Raw genomic sequence first — 17,885 nt, 5'->3', positions numbered from 1 at the left:
TTTAAATGGGTTCATTATAGTTGAGGTACAGGGCTCTGTTCTTATATTAGAGACAGTACTTTTCAGCAGCCGGAATCACTTTTTTGCTTTTTTTAGTGCCACATTTAGTTAAAATCTTAATATATTTGAATTGTCCAATTTAACAACATACTTCCCTGTTTTGTTTTAATGATTTCTTATTACAATGACAGGAATTCGCGCACTATATATTTCTTTGTTTACAATTGAACGTTAGAGGCGGGACATTTTTCATTTTAAGTCTCGTCATTGGCTCTTCGTGTGATGTGTTTTACGCATGCGCAGAAAACTTGCCACTAGTATACGTACTAGGAAGCATCCTGAATGTCTGTCGTTGTTTGGTTAATCCTGAAAAAACACAACGGAAGGTAAGCTGCTATCTACATTTTCTATTTATTTCTGCAGAGAACAAACGCCATTAACTTATTCTTCCGTCGTTAAAAAAAACAGTCAGGACAAACAGAGGTGTGTCCTTTGTGATGTTGTTTTTACATGTTGTTGGGACAAGTCCGGGAGATGTTTGCACATTTGACTCCGTGTAAAACACATGAAGATGTGTCAGGAGGAAATATAAATGTGTTTCACATGAAGGACTTGTAGCGTATATCTCTGAACGTTTGTATTGAAAGACCTTCCTCTTTAATATTTCTCTAATGTCAAGTGTTAAAGTTACGAACACAGGCTTATACACATTATCAAACTGTGTTGAAAGTTAATAGAGGTCGTGGTGTAGTCTAGGCCTCTCTGTCATTATAGTATTGAACAACCTGCTTTTAATTTTTAATGTTTTGTAAAATGAAAAAACTCTGACCGTCCTCCACCAGTTTTTAGACAAGCCTTTATGAAATGAGTTTCTCTGCACCCCGAGGGACTGAATTATTCAGATTTAGTCAGCCATGGTCATCTGTGTTCATATGTTATTAAAATATTATTTAACCGACACAAGAATTTAATGCGCAATTCTGATTGGTCAGAGAGGGGGCACGTGCATTGAGGTCGCCTCAGTCTGGACAGTCTAGACACTTGATTGAGTAATCTTAAATTTTAAGATTCTTTACTGCTCAAGTGTGTGTGACTATTTTATCAAGTGCTGAATCAGTCAGAGAAGTCAAATAAGCAGATAACTAATTACAGAGTTGGTTGATTTAAGACATATTATTTGACAGACACTTTTTTAATTTCTCCACTCAGAACATCATGAAGAATTTTCAGTTTCAGTTCAAATGTTACTCATTATTTTTGACAACCAATAAATCAAGAACTAGCATAAATGACAAATTAATGTGTAATATCATCAAATTCTCCCATGCTGGACTTCTAAGAGTATATACATGAACGAATCAGTGATTAACCCCTTATCTTCCCCCTCTGTAAACTCTCTACAGATCCACATTTGGTTATATCTCATTACCATTGTTTACCGCTGGCTTTTGTTCTTCCTGTTTGCTAATGTACAGCTGATCTGGCACTTTCACTCTAAATGTGTGAAAAGCGTCAAGAGGTCCTCCATGAAATATTCACTTCAATGACAACTTTTTGTCTGAGCCTTTTAAAAAAAAACAAACAAAAAAAAAAAAACGTATGCCTACCTTACTGTTGAGTACCGTTAAAAATACACCAACCCATGGAGTGATGTCCGTCCATCTCTGCACTGTCTTTGCTTGAGTTCCTCCTGAGTTGACCCGGCAGGCAGTCCCTGTCGGGTTTTCCAGTATTGGCAGAGCATGACTGCAGGAGAGCCCTCCTCATCTTTGATGGCCCAGAGAGTGGTGGTCAAACCCAGAAACTGTGTGATTGCTCAGTTGTGTGTTTTCATGTGGAGCGTGTTTGAATAGTCTGTCCGAAGCCTTTCAGAAACTGCTGGTCTGGCTGTCATGTGCAGTGCAAGGGGGGGAAAGTGTGTGTGTGTGTGTGTGTGTGTGTGTGTGTGTGTGTGTGTGTGTGTGTGTGTGTGTGTGTGTGTGTGTGTGTGTGTGTGTGTGTGTGTGTGTGTGTGTGTGTGTGTGTGTGTGTGTGTGTGTGTGTGTGTGTGTGTGTGTTCGACAGAGGAAGCATCAGCGTGTGACTGAATTTACCAGGACTCTCTCCTAGATTGCTATATTTTGCATCCAGCCACAGCGACACAGTGGAATAGAGCGCTATCATTTCAACGATAATTGATCAGGAGGAATTTCCTGTGTTACTATTCAGTTGTTACTATCAACTGTACGATATTTGTCACTAGGTGTCAGTTGTTAAAGGTAACAAAATGTTGCCTAACATCTACTGACAGACTCGGGTGGGGGGGTTACGTCTAGCCTTTAGAGTGAACTGAGCATCCTGGGAACGACCAGTTCCTCGGGTGGAGATGAAGCCAATGTTTGGCCAAAGTGGGATGGGAAGAGCCTTTTATAGTGTGGTCGTATGGCAGAAGAGAGGTCCAGTGAACAGAGTCTGCTTGGGACGGGACGTCTACATCCCTCGCTGTGGGTAAGACTTTGAACTGTAAATGTAGAGGGGACGCGTCCGATAAGTTTACTGTGCCAGTCTCTGTTTTATGCATTCACGTCTCAGAACCAACTCGAGTTTAACATGGCTGTTTTTGATGTTTTTCAAAAGAATGTAAGAGAGGTGAATGACAAACAAACATATGATCTGTTTGACTGGGTTGTGAAGACAATCTTTGATTATGTGGATCTCAGTTCAGTCTTACAGAGCTGACACACACACACACTGTGCCTTGTGAGCAATGTGAACAAGCTGTGTCAGCAGCAGTTGCACTCTTTGAGCTTCATAAAAGTGGAACAAATGAACGTTTTGTGATTTCTTTTGACTGAATGTGTTTTTAAATCAGGTTTTTTTTAAAGGATTAAATTGGTTATTCCTATGCTAACGTCACTGGCTTCTTGTTTGAGACTTCAAAAAACATTTTTCTCTTAAATCAAATTCCACAATAGTTCTGTATTGGTAGATACAGTTCAATCATGTCAGGGGCTCGTAAGGTCAAATGAGGTGACAACCCGGTTTCTACATCACACTGAACTGAAGTGACTCTCACAGTCTCTAACGTTGAATGATGCAGGTTCTTCTGACTGGCCCACATGTGGAGCTTTCGGGAGCCTTGGAAAAGTTTAGAGTGCTTGACTTCCTAACGCTGCTTCTGGTTCCACATGTTCTGGCTTGCTGAAGAGGGGAAAAAAAAGATGATATGAAAAAAGAAAAAAAAAATTAACGTGTGTGTGTGTGTCAGGAACTCATATATTCTTCCTGTTCTGCCACAGTAATGGCTGTTGTAGCTCTTTCAGGTTTTGTAGTGACAAGCCTCTGAGTATGTCTGCTGTAACACAACCTCACCTTCTTTCACAGTTGTTGATCTTCAGCCCATTAGTCATGAATAAGATGTGATCCAAAGGTCATTACGGTTGACTCTAAACAGTGGAAACACTGACGTTGCATTATTCAAAAGAAACCCCTACCTTCTGTTCAGGGCTTACTGCATTCATTCCTATACAAAGTCCATGCTTCATGTGCTTTGTTGCAGCTCGTATTGTATCTTGATTAGTTCAATGATCGAGTCATGAGAATTCTTTCATAGATGTTATGTATCACAGTTGGAAGACATGGAAAGAGAAAACTAAACAGACACTTTTTGCTCCTGATGTTCTCACTTCTTTGTTTGTTTGTTTTTTTTTTCAGTCCCAAACCATGAACATTGTGGGCCAGTTTGCGGAGACTGTGTTTGTGACGGTGAAGGAGTTGTACCGCGGCCTTAACCCAGCCACTCTGACCGGAGGCATCGACGTGATCGTGGTGCGTCAGCCTGATGGATCGTTCCAGTGTTCCCCCTTTCACGTTCGCTTCGGCAAGCTGGGCGTGCTGCGCTCCAAGGAGAAAATCGTCAGTGTTTCCCTTTATGATCACTTTAACTAAAGTTCTACGATAGGTTTTTTTTCTCCTGCTTTCATCATGTGACAAACGAATGCGTCACTATTGCAGGTGGACATCGAGATAAATGGTGAATCGGTTGACCTTCACATGAAGCTGGGGGACAATGGAGAAGCTTTCTTTGTGGAGGAGAACGAAAACATGGAGGTGAGATGGATTAAGCCCTCCTTCATATTATCCGTTTTCATCAATGTTCGGTCAGAATGTATCAATTTGTGTTCCATTAACTCATTAAATCTTCCTTGCAAACTTTCTCCTCCTTCCTCAGTCGCAGGTCCCGGCCCATTTGTGTACCTCCCCAATCACCGTCGAGACCCCGGAGGACGTCGAGGAGACGGGCGAGGGATCCGTCACGGCCGGGTCTGGCGCTCGCAAGAAGAAACGGCGCCGCAAGCGATTCCGTTCGGACCCTCACCTGAGAGACGAGGCCGGCTCCTCATCGGACGAGAGGGAGCGAGAGAGGGAGTTGGAGAGAGAGAGCGATCAGGCTGGACAGGAGAGTCCCGCTAAAGAGGGGCCCATCACACCGCTGCACGTCAGGTCTGTGATTCAGACTTCAACTATGAATGATACAAGATCTGAGGCCAGCGCGAGTATCATTTGGTCTTACCGCCGTCTCATAATAAAAACTTTTGCACATCTTGTGATCTACTCATTTTGGTTGAAATGGTCTGTAGTAATAAGAGACCCTATTGTCCTGCTGTGATGCATTGAAGCAGCAAACTCAATTCAATTCAATTCAATTCAATTCAGGGCACACAGAGCAGCAAATAACGACAGTGCAACTATACAAAAACATTTAACCTATCAACAAAGAAAAACGTAATAAATGCTAAATAACGCTAAAAGTAGCTCCGACCAGTCGACCACACGAACAGCGACCCGGAACCGGAAGCAATAAGCTTTTATTGATGTTACATGTTGTTTTTCATGGCCTACTTTAGCTGCATGCTGTGCTGTTGTCGTGAGATTGCCACATTTTGTGTTCTTTCAGCTTGATTTGAGTGTTCACTGGTTTACAAATGTCTTCTTACGTGTGTAACAGTAAGTCAATATACTACTCGCTGTCCGAGGAGCCGAGCGAGCTCGCTGCCATGCTGACCCAAGACACTCATGCACACTCAGACGTAGAGCAGTCACCCGCGGAAAGGTGAGGAATGTCAACATTTACTCTGTATTGATTGACTGATTGTTTTGTTTGTGTTGAGCGTGGGTCTCACTGAGGCAGTTTGAGGAGCAGTTAGAGATAAAGTCATACTGAGTCCTTTCAGTGTCCTGTCCTCACACGAGTTGATTTTTGTTCCTCTCTGTCTCACATTTGATCTTTTTTTTTTTTCTCCGTCACAGCAGTGTGTTCTTAAGTCGGCCCTCCTCTCCCAAGAGCGACTCTGAGCTCGTGGTCAAACCCAAGGGCTCCTCTGGGCCTCAGATAGAGTGGAACTGGGGCGGCTTTCCTATGGTACGTAAATGTCCTGTACACGAACAACGTAAACGGCTATAGATGTGATTAGCCACACTGACGCTCGATGTGACCTCCCCCTTGCAGCTGTGTCAATCAGAGAGGACACCAGTGGAGTTGCAGCGCATCTCCCCTTCTGACCGCTCTCATTTCTGCACCATTGAGAGACAGGACTCCTTCGACATGGATTATCAGCCTGTGATCAGCTGTGGCAGAATGGGCAGCGTAACCGTGGTTAGGCCTCAACCACGGACTCAATCTTTGGATCTAGGTAGCCTCACTTTGCAGGCCCCCCCTTTACCCAAAGAGAAAAACTCTCACGTTGCTCATTCCACTCCCACTGAGCTCAACATGTCTTGTGCACCAGCCGCTAAGACTTACGTGGACTTAGAATTAGAAAAACAGGAGCAGTGTTCTTCTATAGCGAATTTAGTAGATGAAATCGATACTCCTGCATGCAAAGCAAGCGCAACCAGCGTTGAGCATAATAACACTGAGACTGATGTTACAAGCACAAAAGAACAACATAGTGAGACCAGTTTAAACAACGAGAGTGAGGACTGCTCCTCTGTGACGGGTCCAGGTCTTCAGCTGCAGGGTGCCTCATCAGAGCAAAGGGAACAGGGATCCACCAGCAGCGGCCCTTTGAGTGAGGGGGACAGTGGGATAGATCCCTGGGCAGAGGGAGGGGAGGAGGACTGTGGAGCAAAAGTGAATGTAGGAGACGCTGGGGCCAGCTGGACTACTGTGGAGGCTTCAGCAAACGCTTCTGCAGCGTCCTCTAAAGTGGAGCAAGAGGAAAAGAAAAAGGGTGAAGGCCTTCTCTTTGATATTCTTTCCCTCAAACTTCAGATGTGCTTACAGTAATTTCTCAGAGTAGAGTCTGTTAACTAAGTAATGCATTTATGTCACTGTGTTTTTTTTAATATATATTTTTTTTTAGGTAAACGAAATCATCATTTAGGACCAACAGATATTTACCTGGATGATCTGAGGACATTGGACCCAGAGGAGGCTGCTATTTATTTCCCCAAGAGGTAAATTGAAAAATAATGTATGTTAAATTATATGAATAAAATACTGAATAAGTGGCACACTTTTAATCGATTTTAAATAAAAAATCCTTCTGGAAAAGCTATTTTCAAAACAAACATTAAAAGGCAATGATGGGAGTAATGTCCACAGTGATGGAATTTGAGTGTCCGTCTTCCCTGCAGTGAAACAGAGGGAGGTTCTCAGCTTGGGGCCGAGCAGGGCTCCTACTCAGGGAGCCAGTCCCCTCAGTCTGTGGGCAGCGGGGCCATGGACAGTGGGACGGAGTATCTGTCCGATTCCACCTCCTACAACATGGATGTCAGCATGTCCCTCTGTGGACAAGTGGGCGACACCAGCCAGATCACTAAAGGTAAGGGAGGGGAGACTCCACTCTGCTGTTGTGGAGAGGGTTTTTTTTAACGTTGCAACATTTGAAGGAGCCACAGTGAGGTCACACCGCTAACTGTGAGTTTCCTGTTAATGCAGAAAAGTTCATGGAGCACATCGTGACATACCAGGACTTTGCCAACAACCCGGGAATCATTGAAGATCCGAGCCTCGTGATCTGCATCAACTCCAAGTAAGATTTACTACTGCAACTGTAAATGATTTCACACATGTTGGTGTTTGATTGCACATATGTCTAGTTGAATTAAAAATGGTCAGTACTGTGGTGTTTATGTCAGTGGTTGTTCATCTTTCACAGCTATTATAACTGGGCAGCTGCCGCTCCAATGGTCTTGTCAATGACAACCTTCCAGAAAAATCTACCCAAGGTATTTCATGTTTTTTTCTTTTTTTTTTTTACCTTAGGCCTTAGAAATAATAGTTTAGTGAATCAATAAATAAACAGTAGAGACAGTATTTTATCTCCATTATTTTTTTTACTTTATTTAAATAATAGTATTTTAAATTTATGAATGTTGAAACACTTATATCATACTTGTTTTGGGTCTATGATTATTATTATTATTATTATTATTATAGAGTACAGTTGACCGGCTGATGAAAGACAAGATGCCTAAAAAGAGTGGACGCTGGTGGTTGTCCTGGAGGAGAAGAAACATGGACAATAACCAGGTACCTTCCAGAGAGCTTGTCTGTACCAGTCAAATGAGTTATATTGAGCAGCTTCCTGTTTACACCTGTAATAAAAAAAAAGGAAAAAAAGTAAATTCTGTATTTTCTGTGCAGTTTTGTGAAATCCAAATTTGACTTATGAATGAGTTTTTTGTTTTTTTTTAAAGTCATTGCTGCTTTTGCTTGTGAGAATATACCTGACAATATAACCTTGTTTTTCAGCAAACGATCTCAAAAGAGGAGCAAGACGAGCCACTGGCAAGTGCATCTTCCTCAGTAAAGTAAGTCATCTCACGAAGCAGAAAAACTCAGCCTTAAAAAAGCTCACATGCTTTGTTTCAGCTGACATCTGGTCTTCCTGCTCGACAGCTGTTCTTCTGCATTTAATGTTTGAGTGTTCTTAAGGACATTTAGAAGCATCGCTGGAAAGATTAAGTCATTCAGTATTTGCATACAATATGTCTGTATTGTATGTAAGATCTCCTCTACTTCCACTGGCTCTATCCAAATGTCCATTGTATTTTGGGAGCACCTAAATTTAATTAACAATTTCTTTACATTCTTAAGATCTCCAATATTGGAGTGAAACATTATGGAAACACGCAATGCAGTCCAAGAAACATATCCATGTGTTTGAACTGTCTTTGAATATCTTAGACTGAATAGCGTTCCTTTCATTTTTCAGTAAGTGCAGCATGGTATTCTTATGAATAAATTCAAAGTCTCAGCATGTAGTTTACCCAAGTGCCACCAGAGGGTGCTAAAGCTTTGTCCATATTACAGTAAATGAGGTTACATAGAGCCATATGGACAGTTTTCTTAATTTTCAGTGAGTGTTTGTAAGTTATTATTTAATCTTTTAAATAGACGCACAGTACCAAAAGAATAATAGTGTGGTTATTAAATTTGCACTTTTCCTCCAGAGCCACATTGGATGACATGGACAGCGATGAGGCAGCTGGACTTGGCAGAAAAGCAACCATTCCAGCCAGCCTATCAACAGAAACCCTCAGCACCACTCAGTGCATCAGCCAGCTGTACCGCAAATCACTGCGTCTGACCTCTGAACAGATAGTAAGAGCAACACATGCTCACATATTCCTAAATCTATATTAAGACTTTTCTAGTGCTATGAAATGTATGTAGCTGATGCTCTTGTGCCTTTGTTTTCTCTGAGCTAAGCTAATCATGTCATTTTCTCACAACCAGGAACACTTGAACCTGCGTGAAGGAGCCAACAAAGTGGTTTTCAGTGTGACCACGCAATACCAAGGCACCTGTCGCTGTGAGGCTGCCATCTACCTGTGGAACTGGAACGATCGCATCATCATATCAGACATAGACGGCACCATCACAAAGTAAGAGAGACTGTTTTCTTGCATGCCGTGGTCTACTTAATGTACATTAGACAATCTGATGTAAAGCAGAGTGCCTGATTGCTCCCTACTGCATCTTTGAAAGCCATGTGTTCAGTTGATTTGTTCCGTATCATGAGGTCTTGTCTCCTGCAGGTCTGACGCTCTGGGTCATATTCTACCTCAGTTTGGAAAAGACTGGACTCACAAGGGCATCGCCAAACTCTACCACAAAATACACCAGTATGTGTAGAATACTATTATCAGCTTTAAACAACAGTCATCATAAAATGTGTTTGTTTTTTTTTAGTTTGTTAGTTTTTCTTTTTTTCCCCCCTGTACTGATCTTTCACATGTGCTAACATTTCACAGGCAAAAAACAGACTCAATTTATCTCCCACAGATGATGTAATTCTAATTTTGCAGATGTCTGTCTAATCTGCTATGCCAGATGTTTGTCTGTTTCCCCCTATTTTTCTAATTTATCTTGAGTTGGGCTTTTATAACGAGTTCAGCTGTTTATTATAAAACGATTACATTTATTTGAAGGGCTAATCTTTTGTCACAAATCCTAAAAAAAAAAAAAAAAACAGGTCTCGGCTCAAATGTCTTTTCAGAGGAAATCTATATATTTTTTTCTTTCTATGTTGACCTCATATGTTGTTGCCCCTTTCCTTGCAGAAACGGTTATAAGTTCCTGTATTGTTCAGCCAGGGCCATAGGCATGGCTGCCATCACTAAAGACTACCTTCAGTGGGTTAATGATGAAGGCATTGTTCTCCCCAAAGGCCCTGTGCTGTTAGCTCCCAGCAGCCTCTTCTCAGCTCTACACAGGTAAGGAACATTACCATTGAACTACTGATTAAGATGAATTCACTGTGTATACTTCTATCCAAATTAATCAATTAAATAAATAGAATTCAGCAAACCGTGTGAAAGAAAAAGTGTTACACCATTTCCAAACGTTTGTGGGAAAATGTCTTTGAAGTTTGAAAATCAATGTAATGTTATTGTGACCTCTAATAGAAACTTCTCTTACACACAAAAAAAAATCATCTAATTTGCTTTGTAAATACAACTGTAAATGTATCACAGGGGCCAAGCATTTATACTGACTCTCCATTTTGACTGTGAACCGTCTGTCCTAATCTTTGCAGAGAAGTTATTGAGAAGAAACCCGAGGTCTTTAAGATCGCCTGTCTCGGTGACATCAGGGACCTGTTCAGCCCACAGAGACGGCCCTTCTACGCGGCCTTTGGCAACAGGACGAATGTAAGCAATGCAATGCTGAAAAACTGGTTCTGAATAGAGATGTGTCCAAGTGTGATATGTGACATTTGTCAGATGTGGCATTAATTTTAGCCTCAGGGTTTATACATGATCACTAAGGACTGTTAAGATAAGAAACAAAAACACACCAATGGGTTTTACCTTCTCCTATTATATATAAATATTCATCCATGAATATACTCCAGTAGTTAAAATAAGTGTAGGAGATGTTGCAGTAACGTCTGGGGTTTGTAAGTAAACACTGGCTAATGATTGATCAGGGATTACTGCTGTAACAGACAAACAATCTTTTGAATTTACAAAGATAAAACAAACTTCAAAGAGGCAATGAGCTACTCTCTCTTTAACTTTCTGTTTACTGTTTTAGGATGCTTATGCCTATAAGCAGGTCGGGGTGCCTGACACCAGACTATTTACAGTCAACCCGAAAGGAGAGCTAATCCAGGAGAGAACGAAAGGCAACAAGTCCTCGTAAGTATGGAACAAAACAGATGTGTACATATTTTTATAGAAAGACTTCGTCGACGTCATATCAAAAAAGAGCCTTTGACTGATACAAGTGCTTTGGCCGGATTATGGACTTGCCACAATAAAAAACTTTAATTCAATTTCACTGAGATTGGTAGATTTGCAACAAACAAAACCCCATGTGCTGAAGTTTATACAGTTTTCTGTACAAATCTGTTTAAAACGAAAAAAAAAAACCCAAAAAACAAAACATACTAGACTGTCGCATAAGACTGACTGACAACCCATTTTTACAAACCTACAATTGTTTACATGTGTGTTAAGTTCTGATGCAAATATGTGTGTGTGTGTTTGTTTTGCAGGTACAGTCAGTTAAGTGAGCTTGTGGAACATTTCTTCCCCATGCTGTTTGTGGAGGGCAGCAAGTCCTTTACTCTCGACTGGCCTGAATACAGCAGCTTCTCTTATTGGAAGGAGCCTCTGCCAGAGCTGGACCTGGATGCACTACTGTAGACACATAATCATGTGAACAAACACACATTTCTACCAAAAACAAACACTCTTAATAGGCTAATTTTCCAAAAGATTTTCTTGAGTATGTCTGAATGTTGCCTGCCATCTGTCATGTGTTTATGAGAAACTGAGCAAACTGAAACAGAAGGCAGCTGTCCCGTCTTTCAAGGACAAAGCCAAATTAGGGAATGATACGCATGTAACCATAATGAGCACTGTTACATTGACTAAGACCAAATACACTATGCAACATTTTTTTAAGTGCAAATATGAACATGATAAAAATGTGATAACTATGCATTAGTACTAGCTTCTGATTGTGAGCACAAGTTTCCTAGACATTCCAAATATAAATTTAAACTGTGTACTGGTATATACTCTTAATCCTGTCACATGTTTCAGATGTAAAAACTGCCATATTTGAAAAGAAATTTTATTCCTGCACATGAGCAAAAGTTTTCAAAAACTGCCTGTTTTTTAAATCTTTATCTTGATATCTTTGGTTCAGTGCTTAAAGCTCAACCACAATCACAGTTTCAAGACAAACCTGATATCATTTTATTTGGTTTGGAGAAGTACAATTCATTTCTTAACGTAGACGATAGGGATTGTATATGGACTTGAATTAGGATTACATTAGCTTCATGTACTGTACCAAGTAAGCAAATATGATGTAAAATGTTTAATTTAAGATTCTGTTTTAGCCAGGAGGAATATGGTACTGCATGTGGATAGTGTAAAGGGATTAAAAGGGGACTGGCATATGTAATTTATCTGACCATAACTCTAAATTTGAAACATACATATTTCACATGCCTTTCTTCTCAGGTACCTCACTACCAAGTTTAAAATTGTTGCATAAAAACAGATGCAGGTCAGAGTGACTCTGACTTCACTCCAAAGACTGTAAACTGAGCAGGTCACCATGCCACTGTGCCTTTGTACAATAATGACTGTTAGGCCTATATATTTATTATTTTTTGCCTATCTTTCATTATCCTACTGTGATGTAATGGATTTGAGCTGAGAATTTGCCTCTTTGATTTTAAATCAAATGTATAGAAATATAAATCAATTAAAAAAATATACAACGTCCTTGTTATTGTGTGTTCCAGCTATATTTCGAAAACATTAATTGTTCTGGCAAGAATTAATTTGTTCATGTTTTATTGTCCCCCCATTTTCGAAGATTCGCCACGTTAATGTGAGGCGGACGTCTGTCATTATTACAGCTGCTACCTGCTCAGCATGGAGCTCGTGCGGGGCATGTAGAGGCGTTTTATTTACAGAATGCGTGGCTCCGCTGAGCTTTGCGTCAGTGCGTTTTATTGACTCTCACCTGAACAGGAAGACTATACAGAAGGCAGCTGTGGTGTCACTGGTAAGTTTGTTTCCTTCTTTATTAACAAAAGAACGACCCATCAACATTTGCGATGAAAATATACTTCGCCTTCCACCATGCGTAGTGATGCGTAAAATGGCTTTGGTAACAAATCCCTTATTAATTTAAAAAGGAATAGAGGCCATATTAATAAATTAAACTATTCACTGGATCTGAATAATCTAACGACATAATAGTCAATTGAAGATGAACGACTCAAACCTGTCAGTCTTTCGCCGCGTGGAGATCAAAATATAGGGTGGAGATTCTGTTAACAGGAAATCGAAACTTAAGCAAGTCCACCAAACAGACAGCACAATGACGACGGAGAGAAAAACAGTTGGAAGCAAAATTGTTAGACTTTGCTCTGCACTTTGGCGGCCATACAAAGCTTCAGATTTATACTGGATATAACGACACAAAACACCTAACTTATTTAACGTTTTTACTAATTATACTGCGAGTTTAACTTCATAGTTTCCTTGTTCCTGTGCTCAGTCATGTTGGTTAGTGGCCAGTAACCTCAACGAGCTATTTTACGATGTCATGGCTATATCAAGCCCCCACTAAGTACCCATTAGTTATGACGCCAATTGCCCATTTGTTTGTGAAAATTATTGCTTAACTTAATAAAAATAAAATAAACATTAATTTATACGTTCATACAAGTGAGTAAGATTACCAAAAATTAACCATTGCAATTTTAAAGTGAATATAAGACTATGTGATGTCTGGTGCTCATTTAGTGGCCAAAATCCCATAGCCTACACTAATAACCTTAACGACTATGTTAAAGTTATTTTCCATACAAAAGCAGGGCAAGAAAAAAGTGAACTAAGTTAATGTAAACAAATAAAAATAAAAACACATGTGTAACCCTGTAATCTATTTTTTCAGTGTCTTCACCATGTCTGTGAGTGAGACTGAGGAACAGCCTTCCAAGAAGTGTCCAGAAGATATGGCTCTGGAGCTCACGTGCCCAATCTGCTTGGAGCTCTTTTCTGATCCTGTTTCACTTCCCTGTGGTCACACCTATTGCTTAGCTTGTCTTCAGACCATGGAAGAAGGCCTTGATCAGCATAGCTGCCCTGACTGCCAGTTACAGTACCAGGGAACCAGCACTCTTGCAAAAAGCTCCAAAATGTGCTGCCTCGTTGAAACTTACAAAGCCACAGCTGGGGGAGTCAAACCAGATGCAGACCCTTCTGATGTTGAAGAGGTGAAGAGCGATGCTAGATCCGGTACAGAAGAATCACACTCTAAAGTGTCTGCTCTAGGTAGCCAGCAGAATAGCTCAGAATCAAAGAAAAAGGATGACTTTCTAGTCGGGTCTGGATCCTCAGAGCTCCCCTTTACTTCAGGCCAAGAACAAGACACTGGCAAAGGCAAGATAGAAATGGAAGAACCCAAATTCCGACTTGCATCTCAAATCACAGATTTGGGCCTGAAGTTGGAAATGGCAGAGAGTTTGCTGAGGAAAGAGAAGGCACGGGAATCTGTGGAGTCAGCTGCTAATAATAAGCTGAGAGAGAAAGCATCCAAACTTTTAGAACAGATAAAAGACTTGACGCAGAGTTACAGCGCAGAGGTGATGCAGCTGATAGAAAAAGAGCTGGCTCCAGGTGAGGAAGTTACAGGTGGCAGAGTCGATCAGGCTTCAGAGCTAACAAAACAACTCAGACAAGCTGTGCTCACGGCAGAGTCCCTCTTGACTGAAGAGGATGAGGCTGCATTCAGTGGCGATCTTCAGACTCTACAACCGTGCATTGCAGAGCTAATGGCTAAGCCTGTGGCGGAAGAAGTGGACCACGTCGACACAAAAGTCAATATGGCACGAGTCTGTCCCAAACTGGAAAGCATGAACACTGAACTTAGGGAAAGAATCGGAGAGATTCAGCGCTCCATTCGAAACACCCTCAACCCTTCAGAGGTTACCTTTGATGCAGAAACAGCCCATCCAAACCTAGTCCTCTCAGAAGACTTGAAGACGGTCACTTTCAGTGCTACAAAGCAGCCCTACCCACCTTCTCCCCAGAGGTTTACCAACTTTTTCCAGGTCCTCAGCACCCAGAGCTTCCATGAAGGGGAACACTGCTGGGAAGTGGAGCTGGAAGGCTCTCCATGGATCATCGGCCTGTGCTACAGCAGAAAGTTAGAGCGTACCGGTCTGCCCTCGGCTCTTGAGAGCAGCCGGAGTTCCTGGTGTCTGATGTGGTTCAATAATCTGCTCACAGCCTTTGAGCAGGGTCACAATGTGCCGCTGAAGAGGACCACAGTGTCGTGCAGGTTGGAGATCAGACTGAGTTTTAAGACGCACCGACTGAGCTTCTATAATGTCAGCCCCATCAGCGGGATAACTCATATATACACATTTAAGGCCAACCTGACTGAACCAGTGTTCCTGGCCTACAGGATGATGTCTGGGAATCCCAAAGCACGTGTCACTATTCACTCATAATATTTACATTAAGAGAAGAAATGTATATAAAAAAATAAATGCCAGGCACAAAAAAAAAAACTGTGATGAAAATAAAATAAATGTAAGAATGTATTTGTGTTGTGGTTGTTAAATTAAAATTGAATGTTGTTTAAGGGAAATTTTAAAATAATTTTTAACTTTTTTATTTTGCTGGTTATGTGCTTTAATGTGTAGTACGAGTGCTCAGGAAAAAGTCACAATAAATTAATAAAATCTCATGTCTTATCAACCGCACAATGCAGAGTTTCTCTTTGAACTGTTCAAAGTTGTACACATGACTCGTTTTTTAAAAAAAAGACATAAGAATGGATTATATACAAATCAAACTTTCACAATCACCACATTAGTACTTAAAACACATTACTACAATCACAAAGGTTTTACAAACACTTCCTCAATCTTTCCATGATTTTTCTCAAAGGAAAAAAAAAAAAAAAAAAAGGCAATCATCCAACAGAGGATTAACGTTTATCTCAGTCACTACTGCAAATAAAACAGCCATTTTCCATTCTGGCAAAAGAACAGGAGCTTTTAGTTGAGCTGATCAGATTCATGAAGTTTCCTAAAAGCTTAATAAAACGTAACATGCTGTTCCAATATGTGGAATGTTTTTTGAATTACCACTAGCCTACAGTGTATTCAATTATTTGTTGTTGACTTATATCAGTTATAACCTGTTAAAATATAAGTTTAAATTCTATAAAACATTTTCCTGGACTATAGAGATTGTGTTAAATTAATTAATCTTTTAGTTCCAAAGTCAGTTCATTTACCAATACCTGTTCCTAAATCCTGATGTGTAACAGAATATATAATTTGTGTTTCTATTAAAAGGGGGAGACTGACCTGAAATGGAAGGGATCTAATGAATTTATTGACTCCAGAGGCTCATTGTATTACAATAGCCGGTAGGGGTCAAAAGTTTGGCAACTGATGAAACAATTGCAAATAAGTATAAGTTTTCACAAATATATGCAGTACATTAGCTAACTCTGTGTTATTTCAAGGACAAACTATTATTCAGGCCAAGTAGGCCACAAGTAGTGTCTCTGTTAATTGATTTAAAATTTATGATTTAAAATATGTCAGTGAATGATCATGGTTATTTTAGTGTTCTTGATTGAAATACTTGTACAAAAAAAACAAGTAAACAAGCACTGCCATCAAGAAGAGGGATATCTAAAGACTTTACCTGCTGAGTGCAGGAAGTATGAAATAGAAAGAAGAGCAATGATGAATGCACTTAAAAGGAAATGGCCAATAGAAATCAATATTAAAGACATGTTACTGTGTCGAAATGAAGATGAAGGAAGGAGCGTGATCTTTAGATTTTTGACAGAGACTGGACTCATCAAAAGTCTCCAATAATTCAAGAGGAGGAGAAGAAATGACTGTTTAAATCCAGAAGGAGGCTGTAATGCAACAGAACGATGCCAACAGCTGTAAAACCCCAAAGGAGAAGAAGAAGAAGAATCCTTCACCTGACGGAGAGGAGCAAAACACACCTCAGCTCCAGCTCTTAGCCTGTCGTTAGGTTGACTGAGTCACGACACTTACAGTTTCCTGTCTCATCAACCCCGAATACTAAGGAGCAGCATATGAAGTCATGGCGGAGCCATCTACATGACAAGCTGCATAGTCTAAAGACAGACATGAAGATTCTACGTCCAAAAGGCAACACTGTACCAGAATTCGCTCTGGGGCCTCAAGGAGCCAGTATCGTACACGACTTGACTTCTGAAACATATCATCACCCAGAAAATTATTTAAGAGTCTTTGGAATACCACTTATTGCACACTCGGTAAAGCCAGGGATTCAGGGGTCCTCAGAACTAGTTCCAGGAAACTGCTGGTCGTTCAAAGGTTCAATGGGTCATCTAGTGATCGCCCTGTCCCACCCCACTGCCATTAGTCATGTTTCACTGGGCCATATCTCAAAGACCTTCTCCCCAACTCGTACTATCCCCAGCGCCCCAAAGGAGTTTACTGTCTATGGTATGGAAACCGATGAAGATCCAGGAACCAAACTGGGAAGGTTTCTTTATGATGAAGATGGAGATCAGCTACAGACCTTCAACATCCCTCGTCACGGAAGTAGAATCTTCAAATACGTGAAGCTGCAGGTGGAGAACAACTGGGGAAATCCTGATTACTCCTGTCTGTAGAGCTTCAAAGTCCATGGGAAGATGGCAGAATGAAGACCAGAGGGGTCAAGGTGTCTGTGAAGGTGAATCATACTGGAAACATTTCTTAATTTAAATTGAAATTGTGTGGAACAATTTGCAGCTATGAAAATATAACAATAGACAGGACATATGATGTGGACTTCAATGTTACCTATATTTAAGAGCAGATATGTGGCTGTCTTCACTTCAGCGTAAGTCATCCACCATTTGTTGGTATTTTTGCGCTGCAGGTAATTAGTTTGACTTGTTCCCAGATTCACCGGCACAGAGGTCGCTTTTCTCTCCATGTTAGCTGGATTTACTCCGAGTGATCCGGTTTCCTCCCAAACTCAAATAAAATGCAAATTAGGTTAATTATAAAAATAAATTAATAAAGAATTTGGACAGTATTTGTTTGTTTCTGCTTGGTTTTTAATAAACCTAAAAGTCTTACCTGTAGTTACGATAAGTTGGTATATGAACTTATGTCATAAATTCACATTAAAATCAACCAAATGTTTAACATTTGGACTGCAGTACCCATTGTAAACACTAGGTGTCAGAGTTATGTACTCCACTGGCTTGATTTTAAAATTCTCCTTCTCACCTTCAAGACTCTCCATGATCTCGCACCTCCGTGCCTATCTCCTTCACAACTACACACCCACCCGGACCCTCCGTTCTTCCGCCTCCATGCTCGTCCTTACCGCCTTTCGTC

General features: G+C 40.6%; 2 protein-coding genes and 2 long non-coding RNA genes across 6 annotated transcripts; 2 read left to right on the top strand and 2 right to left on the bottom strand.

The window, feature by feature from the left end:
- Positions 1–271: 271 nt before the first annotated feature.
- On the top strand, positions 272–12,305 carry LOC306822960 (phosphatidate phosphatase LPIN2). 3 transcript variants are annotated; one of them, XM_079342282.1, is made up of 20 exons: positions 272–386; positions 3,694–3,894; positions 3,994–4,089; positions 4,217–4,482; positions 4,988–5,092; positions 5,290–5,401; positions 5,489–6,212; positions 6,345–6,438; positions 6,619–6,806; positions 6,923–7,016; positions 7,143–7,212; positions 7,424–7,516; positions 7,739–7,797; positions 8,440–8,590; positions 8,726–8,874; positions 9,028–9,114; positions 9,553–9,705; positions 10,029–10,143; positions 10,529–10,632; positions 10,992–12,305. In XM_079342282.1, exons 2-20 carry the CDS (start codon positions 3,703–3,705, stop codon positions 11,140–11,142), a joined length of 3,003 nt encoding a protein of 1,000 aa, XP_079198408.1. In that variant the 5' UTR covers positions 272–386; positions 3,694–3,702; the 3' UTR covers positions 11,143–12,305. The 3 variants fall into 3 exon arrangements, with proteins under 3 accessions (XP_079198408.1, XP_079198406.1, XP_079198407.1); XM_079342280.1 differs by having other exon boundaries at positions 301–386; positions 5,293–5,401; XM_079342281.1 differs by having other exon boundaries at positions 301–386; positions 7,742–7,797.
- LOC306822965 lies at positions 1,969–3,679 on the bottom strand. Its single transcript, XR_013778975.1, has 2 exons — positions 3,352–3,679; positions 1,969–3,180 (listed from the first exon to the last, which is right to left on the bottom strand). It is a non-coding gene; the product is annotated as an uncharacterized lncRNA (long non-coding RNA).
- On the bottom strand, positions 11,058–17,847 carry LOC306822964. The gene is made up of 3 exons (XR_013778974.1): positions 17,775–17,847; positions 12,746–12,791; positions 11,058–11,136 (listed from the first exon to the last, which is right to left on the bottom strand). It is a non-coding gene; the product is annotated as an uncharacterized lncRNA (long non-coding RNA).
- Positions 12,326–15,267, top strand: trim107 (tripartite motif containing 107). The gene is made up of 2 exons (XM_079342283.1): positions 12,326–12,523; positions 13,421–15,267. The coding sequence occupies exon 2, from the start codon at positions 13,431–13,433 to the stop codon at positions 14,979–14,981; it is 1,551 nt and encodes a 516-aa protein (XP_079198409.1). The 5' UTR covers positions 12,326–12,523; positions 13,421–13,430; the 3' UTR covers positions 14,982–15,267.
- Positions 17,848–17,885: the final 38 nt, after the last annotated feature.

The sequence above is a fragment of the Symphodus melops genome (genome assembly GCF_947650265.1).
Source record: "Symphodus melops genome assembly, chromosome: 4".
Lineage (NCBI taxonomy): Eukaryota > Metazoa > Chordata > Actinopteri > Labriformes > Labridae > Symphodus > Symphodus melops.
Note: the sequence above shows the minus strand (reverse complement) of the source record. Positions and strands in the feature narration are given on the sequence as shown.

Coding starts and splice junctions, on each gene's coding strand:
- LOC306822960 (XM_079342282.1), top strand. CDS start 3,703: ATGAACATTGTGGGCCAGTTTGCGGAGACTGTGTTTGTGACGGTGAAG. Junction 7,213..7,423: donor TCCAGAAAAATCTACCCAAG/GTATTTCATGTT, acceptor TTATTATTATAG/AGTACAGTTGACCGGCTGAT. Junction 9,706..10,028: donor CTCTTCTCAGCTCTACACAG/GTAAGGAACATT, acceptor TAATCTTTGCAG/AGAAGTTATTGAGAAGAAAC.
- trim107 (XM_079342283.1), top strand. CDS start 13,431: ATGTCTGTGAGTGAGACTGAGGAACAGCCTTCCAAGAAGTGTCCAGAA.